The 8173-nt window shown below is 46.7% G+C and overlaps 1 protein-coding gene across 1 annotated transcript in view; it reads right to left on the bottom strand.

Annotated features, from left to right (window-relative positions):
- Window positions 1-8173, bottom strand: part of Reep3 (receptor accessory protein 3) — an 82704-nt gene that overhangs the window by 23953 nt on the left and 50578 nt on the right. Inside the window, exon 3 of the mRNA XM_028780295.1 lies at window positions 2309-2385. Within this exon, the coding sequence (XP_028636128.1) occupies window positions 2309-2385 (77 nt within the window). The remainder of the gene's footprint in view (window positions 1-2308; window positions 2386-8173) is intronic.

Here is an 8173-nt window from a genome sequence, read left to right as displayed (position 1 = left end):
TATGTATGTGTGTATGTGTGTATATGTGTATGTGTGTATATGTGTGTATGTGTGTATATGTGTGTATGTGTGTATACGTGTATATATGTGTGTGTATGTGTGCATGTGTATGTATGTGTGTGTGCATATGTATGTATGTGTGTGTGTGTGTGTGTGTGTGTGCATGTGTGTGCCTGCCTGTGAAGACTTGAAAAGGACTTCAGGTCCCCTAGAATTGAAATCACAGACGACGGAGCCATTTCTCCAGCCTCAAGGTGAACACTTCGAATGAGAAAATGGAGGAGGGTAGAGCTGGCTCTGAGTGTATGCTAAGCATGTAGGGAGTCCTGGAGGAGGTGGGGGGGGGGGAGGAGGAGAGAGAGGAGGAGGCAGGGAGAGGAAGAAGGTAGGGTGGGGGAAGAGAGGGAGACAGAGGAGGACGGGAGGAAAGAAGGGACAGAGGGAGGGAGGGAAGGAGGGAGGGAGGGAGAGATTTCTTAGCACTAACTCATAAATGAGGACAGGCTAAGAATGTTTAAGTCTGGCCAAGTGTGGTGAACCCTGCATTGAATCTCAGCACTCAGGAGTCAGATGCAGGCAGATCTCTGTGAAATTCGAGGTTACCCCGGCAATCCCAGGTGACCTTGTTTCATAAAAATAATGAAAAAAAAAAAAAGAATATTGAAGTCTGATGATGTATATTTTCCCTCTATGTGACAACGGGATGCAATGTCTATGAGGATATGACCAGAAATAATGGTGTAAAGCAGGTACAGGAAGAACAGAAAGGGACCACCGAGTTCAAGTGGTTACCTATAGGAACTGCAGTCTGGCATCTGTCTGTCTGACATCTGTCCACACACCCACCCACCCATCCATCCTCTATCTACCCATCCATCCATTTGCATTCAGTATCCCAGGTGAAGAAAAGATTGCTTGGTTAGCTTGAGTTCCAGTCTATGATGCATGGGAAGTTGGAAACACTGGGAAAGTCTATGGTTCATATTTAATAAGAAGACTTGTCGTGAGAATTTTGGTTCCTTTAAGAAACACAGTAATAGAAGCCGGGCAGTGGTGGCGCACGCCTTTAATCCCAGCACTTGGGAGGCAGAGGCAGGCGGATTTCTGAGTTCGAGGCCAGCCTGGTCTACAGAGTGAGTTCCAGGACAGCCAGGGCTAAACAGAGAAACCCTGTCTTGAAAAACCAAAAAAAAAAAAAAAAAAAGAAACACAGTAATATTATATAAGAATATGTTTTTATTTTAATCCCGGGTGTGAGATATGGGGTTACTTCAGATTGTCCACAGCAGCCAACTAGGACTTGCCCTGTGCTCTAGCAGGGGAATTTTGCCCGATGCTGATAGTTTCTGCCATTGTATGACGTTTGGAATTCTGGGGACTTTACAGAGAGTGTATAAAGGCAAGGGTCCTGAGAGGGGTGTGGGTTGCTGGCTGGTTGCTATTGGTCTCTGTTTGTTAAGCAGTCGTGTGCAAAGAAGAAGAAAGAAGAAATCAGATATTGGGATGACAATGATCAAACTTGCCCCAAGAAACTCAACACCTCTAGTTAGCAGGAAGTAGTCTAATGATAACATCGCCCCCTCTCCCCTCTCCCCATTTTGCTCTCCTATCTAGTGTTACGGGGCTGAAAGGGTAAAAACGGGTGGAGAAGGGTAGAAGAGAGAAGAACCCACAAAGAAGTCAAAGTCAGGCTACAGAGACTTCTCCCTGGGCAAGGCTGGATGCAAAGGTACTCTGAAACACCCCACGTGAGGAGATCCGAGTCCTTGCGTATGGGTCCTTTATAAACTGTGAACTCAATGAGGGAAGTGAGGGAAGGAACATGTTGTAATTATGTCTCCTGTTGCTTGGATAGAGCCGCCAGGGAGCTGCTGTCGAGTGGGTGGGTGTCCCCGTGGCTGCTGACGTGACGTCTCAATGTTCGTGCCTCAGAGCTTTAGGGCTGGGCAGGGAGGGAGGGCTACGACCAGATGCTGCGGATTGGAAGAAGAGTCATCTCGGAAGCCCTCGAGAAAAACAATCTGAAGTCATGAGTGTGGAAAGCGGATGACGACAGCCAGGTTCTCTATTTTAAGACTCTGGTGGGAGTGGGAGGTGGGCGGGGATTAGCACAGGGAGCTGCCTTCGTGAGGGCGGGCTCTACAGAAAGCGCTGTTGTCACGGGGAAAACCGAGGAAGAAAATAGTGGGGAATTAAGTTGCTTGATCTATTTTTCACCGGGGGATGGGACGGGGTGGAGGTGGCAAGATTGGGATAAGAACTCAGGACACCTGAAAGCACCTGAGTCCCTTGGAGCTGTGGAACTTACCAGGCAAGTGTCTGATCGGCCACCGTTTCAATGACAGTGTAGAGGGCAAAGACAATCCAGTACATCATCCAGCGGACCTGGAAGTCATAAAAGCACCCATGAAGGAATTGACTAGGACGACTGCAGGGCCTCCCACCCAAATCCCAGCATCTGGGATGCTCAGGCAGGAGGATTCCCTCCAAGTTTAAGGCTAGCCTGTGCTACCCAGTGAATTGCACTGTAGCCTGGATGAAAGAAGTTATATGCTCTGAATCATTTTATATAAACACACGTCTCTGGATATATAATATATTGGGGTCTAATAGAGAGGGCAGTGGTTCAGTTTTTAACAAGTTTTATGCACGACTATAAGTATCTGGGATATAGAGTCAAGAGGAAAATCTCTGGGGCCTGATACAATGTAACTAAGTCACCAGAATCAAAGAACTATTTAATGCGCACATAAATAAAGTGGCCCAAGACATGATGGCATGTAATGCTCATTGGTCTTTAAATATTTGCGCTTATTTGGGTGTGATGATGCATGTCTTTAATCTTAGTACCTGCGAGGTAGAAGCAGGAGGATCTCTGAGTTCAAGGACAACCTAGTTTACATAGCGAATTCCATGGCAGCTAGAGAAACACAGTGAGTCCTTGCCTCAAACAAATAAATAAATATTATAAATATTTTTATTTTATTTATTTTTTTTTGGTTTTTCAAGACAGGGTTTCTCTGTATAGCCCTGGCTGTCCTGGAACTCACTCTGTAGACCAGGCTGGCCCCGAACTCAGAAATCCGCCTGCCTCTGCCTCCCAAGTGCTGGGATTAAAGGCCTGCGCCACCACGGCCAGGCTAAATATTTGTATTCTTTATTTTTCCACGTACAGAAATTGTTCACAGACCAGGATGGTTATTTCCATTACTGACAAACCCATAAAATCAGTCATGCAGTGTGAGAACCCAAGGCACGGCGGCAGTTTGGGAGATTTTGATTTCCTGCCTGCTGACTGAGAGCCCTCGGCTGTCTCTTGGCTGCCTCTCTGTCATTTTATAGGCAGATGACACATTGGTTATTCTTAAACTCAATCTCTCAGACATATACCTGTTTCTCAGTACCAGCAGATACACTTTCAAGTAGGTTCAGGTTTTTTGTTTGTTTGGTTGGTTGCTTGGTTTCCTGTTCAACAATATAAGCAAACACACAACCCCACAGCAGCCGCTGGACTTGGGACTGCTATATACACAATATAGCAATAATGCCTTTAACCCCTATATTATTATGGAATGCAATTGCTTCTGTCATAGGTAAGTGGCAGAGAGGTAAAAGGGCTTTCTCGGGGTCACTTTGCCAGGGAGTGGGTCCAGGCTGGCTGACTCTGGGATAGAATAGATAGCTATACCATACACAGATCGAAAACAGCAGAAGCCCGAGCAAACCTATTGCTTCCTTCAGTCTGGTCCATGCCAGTGTCCTGATAAGCAGCCATGTAAAGATAGTCTTACTTAAAGTCAGCACATGTCTAACCTGTGTGGTCTTGTGGCATTTTCATATGTGTCATGGGGCACGGGGCTGTATTCTAATATATCCTTATAAACTACTGAGTTTTGAGATAGATGTTTGTCTCACTATCTCAGACAACATCAACCTGTATATAATTCAAGGCCGGGGGTGTAGTGAGTGGTGGAGGTTTTGCCCAGGATATCTAAGCCCTGATACTCCTAAGCTCTGCAGACATCATGATGGTACCCCTGGTACATACGGGTGTTTGGAACTCAGTGCTATCCAGTAGATAACTGGATAAGCTCTCATCCACTGGGTCAGTTCTCCAGCTCTATTGTCTATTTTCTTTTTAAAGAGGAAGAAAAGAAGGTATTCTTTTGTAGGCAAACTAAACAATCGCCAAATTCTATCAACAGTTTATTCTACACATTTTCCTTGTGGTACTGACTGTATTTTATTATTATTATCTTAGACAGGTCTTGCTTTGTAGCCATAGTTGGCTTCAAATACATGACAACCCTCCTGCCTCAGCTTTCTGAGATTACAGGCATGTCTGGCACTAGCTATAATTTGACATAAACAAAACCCTACGGCATGAATTTGTCTTTTGTGCATGAATTCCTTGACAATCTGCTCCCTAGAATGTAAGGAGATTTAATTCTTATCAGAAATACGGACCTTCCATGTCATGTCACCGAGCTTAGGCAATGATTAAACGTCACTCCATCACTCCGTGAGCCTGTGGTGTTCAGGGGAGCGACCACAGAGAAAGTCAACCTTGGCAGTGTGGGGCCTGATTTTCACAATAATGGATCTAGTTGGGATTTTACGATTATTCAGCAAGGCCTTATGAAAACTGTGCCTCAAGGCCACCCAGACTCTGTTTAAAGTTTTTCCCAGAGGAAATGCCAAAAGTCAAGGTTAAAAAAACAGGGGGTGGGGGTGGGGTAGGGCAGAGGGCAGCTCATAAAACTGTACCTAAGGACACGTGAAGACAAAGACCTAAGATAGTTTGATAAAAACGTGTGGCATTAGTGTTAATATTACTAATTTCTGTGAAAACCGTCACTTTGACTGTCCTAGGCATGTCTACAGGCCCTTCTGTGTCTGTAGGGAATGTTCCTCCACCCCTGCAGATCCAGAGTCTGCTGTCACTCTCACTGAAGTGTCACCTATAAAGAGGCTTAGTGTTTGCAGATAACCAGGACACAGTATCCTCTAGCTGAGGTCAAGTCATCTCCAGACTACAGTCACCTCCAGATGCAAATCCTTCCCCTTCCTACCTCTTCTCTGCAGCCTGAACTGTTGATTCCTTCTCAAGTGCTGGCATTATGGCTGTGTGTTACCGCACCCAGATCCACAATCATTACACGGTAGCCCACTTAGCGGCCACAAAACACTTTAAGCCTGGTGGCACGCATGCCTTTAATCCCAGCACTTGGGAGGCAGAGGCAGGCGGATTTCTGAGTTCGAGGCCAGCCTGGTCTACAGAGTGAGTTCCAGGACAGCCAGGGCTACACAGAGAAACCCTGTCTCGAAAAAACAAAAGAAAAAAGAAAAAAAAAAAAAAAGAAATACATCTCCGACAAGGCAATATGCACACTACGTTGAACACAGACACACATGCATGCATGCACCTTTGACTCATCTTTCATATAAAACATGATACAGTTAATTCTTTTTTTTCTGGTTTGTTTTTCTTGAGACAGGGTTTCTCTGTGTAGCCCTGGCTGTCCTGGAACTCACTCTGTAGACCAGGCTAGCCTCGAACTCTCGAACTTAGAAATCCGCCTGCCTCTGCCTTCCAAGTGCTGGGATTAAAGGTGTGAGCCACCACTGCCCGGCTGATACAGTTAATTCTTAAGGACAGAGGGCCATCCTTAGCAAGGACATGAAATGATACAGCTGTATCCAATCTTAAACTGCCCACTTGCCCTGCATGGGAAAAGACACAAGGATGGGCTGGCCAAATAAGATCTGGCTCAGGTGACAAAGGAGCTTGTCATCAAGCCTGCTGACCTCATGACTTCTAGCTCCAGTACCCACAGGGGTAGAAGCAGAGGTACTCCTTCCTGCGAGCGTCCTCTGACCTCCATGTGTACTCTATGGCACACACAGGAGCACGCAGAGGCGTATCCACATAAACAAAATAAATACATTTTCAGTAAAGGCGAGAGGCACGGAGGTTTTTAATATTCTCATGAGATGACATTGCTACTGAAATTATGAGAGTATCAGTAGCAGATGAGATGGATAAAGATAATCTAAGGAATCCAGGTTAGAAGAAGAAAGCCTCCAAGGAAGAAGCGAGCACGTATCCCCTGCTAGGGCAAAGGGAAGAGGAAGGAAAAAACTTGCTGTGTGAGGAAGAGGTTTTGATATAGGGAGACAGGATAGAGGGCTGAAGAGGTGGACACTTCTGTCTCTGTTCTGCAGCAGGAGGGCAGTCATATGTTAAGAGTGGCCATGCAGAACTTTGGGAAGAACAAGAAAGATCTAGAAAAGGTTTTCTTCTGGTTTTTGTTGTGTGTGTGTGTGTGTGTGTGTGAGACAGGGTTTCTCTGTGTAGCCCTGGCTGTCCTGGAAATCACTCTGTAGACCAGGCTGTCCTTGAACTCACAGAGATCTGCCTGCCTCTGCCTCTTGAGTGCTGGGATCAAAGGTGTGCGCCACCAGCTGCCCTCAAAAAGTTGCTTTTATGGGTAGGAAAAGATGCTGATTAGGGAAAGCCAGATCTGACTCTGACCAATGACGTTAGAACACGGGTGGGGCAGGGAGTCTAGGCCAATGGAGGAGAGGCACCGGAAGGCAGCACCTGAGTGTCCCGCTCTGACGCACACAGTGTGACCTGGAGCTGTCGGTGTGTACCTCCAGGCTTTCTCCTCTTCCTGCTGTCTAACAAGGAGCACAGCAGTCTCAGAAGCTGTGTGTTGAAGGTGAGCACAGCTCAAGAGCTGTGAGGAGGAAGATTCCTCTCTGACATGGAAGACCTTGCTTCCTAAATGGGCAGCACAGGACAGAATAAATCCCCATATTCCTCTGTCACCATATTCTTTAGCATCTTAGCCCATAGGAGGCCCCACTCCAATCTCTGGAAACTGAGGCTGGGGCCATCATAGCCATGGTTCCAGGATTAGCTATGTACCCACCAGGGCCTATTATGGCACAGCTAATCACTGGCGGTGATGGAGACACGGAGAACTGTCTTCAGGGGCTCTGGTTGAGATCACCTCAGGGACTCTAAGGTGTAGCTGGGAAGTGACTGGAGAGTGGGAAATACGACATTTTCACACAACCGACTGAGAAGGAGCAAGAGGAAACCGACCTTACATTAAGATTGTGATCCCCCAGGAGGAGTGGCTTCTGACTGAGCGTGTTAACTCTCCTCTCGTGGGCTGCCAGTGTATGTGAGTTTAATCAGCACCTCTCTCCTCCCTCATCAACTTCACTAGGGGCGAAAACAATCAGATCAATCACTGAGCCTTGCAAAAAGCTGCAAGTCAATCTATTCTGAAAGACTGGTGGGCACCCTAAGGTTAAAGGTCAAGTTAACACAGCTCCACTCTGCTTTCCTCAGGAGGGCACCAGCACACCTGTGACAAAATCAGATGCTTAACATTTGTATCAAGATTCTGTGGGAGAACCGAGGCTCTGTTGGTCAAGTGCTCTCGCTATGCAAGGACAAGGACTTGGGTTTGGATCACCAGCACTCACATACAGAAGCCAGGTTGGGTGGGGGCTGGAGAGATGATTCAGCAGTTAAGAGGACTGGGGTTCAATTCCCAGCACTCACATGATAGCTTACAACCGGCTATATGACTCTAGTCCTAGGAGGTCCAACACCATCTTCTGGCCTGCACGAATGCGATACACAAACATACGTGCTGGCAAAATACTGATACTGCATAAAAACAGACAGACAGAAAAGCTAGGTGTGCAGAGGTGGGTCTGCAATGCCAGAGGCTGGCGGGCCAGAGACAATCAGTTCTTTGGGCTAGCCAGCCAGCCTGGCTGAGTTGGCTAGCTGTGAGTTCAAAAAGAACGAGACAGACAGACAGACAGACAGACACACACACACACACACAGAGACAGAGAGAGACAGAGATAGAGACAGAGACAGAAGGAGAGAGACAGAGACAGAGAGAGACCCTATCTCAAAAATCTTGTTAAAAAGTAATTGGTTTTGGACCCTGGGACAAGATGCTGAGGTGCATATTTTACATACTAAAGCAGACCAGGCCTCCAGGTTCTTCCAGAGTCCTACCTAGAACACCCTGCCCCCAACCTTAAATTTTCCAGCCCAGGGGCTTGGCTTCCCTTCCCCCAGAGGCTCTTTCTCCCGTATTTAATCCAGACATTTTGGTCTCTTGCTCTCTCTTCCGCC

Source organism: Grammomys surdaster, unplaced genomic scaffold (assembly GCF_004785775.1).
Source record: "Grammomys surdaster isolate TR1022 unplaced genomic scaffold, NIH_TR_1.0 367, whole genome shotgun sequence".
Lineage (NCBI taxonomy): Eukaryota > Metazoa > Chordata > Mammalia > Rodentia > Muridae > Grammomys > Grammomys surdaster.
Note: the sequence above shows the minus strand (reverse complement) of the source record. Positions and strands in the feature narration are given on the sequence as shown.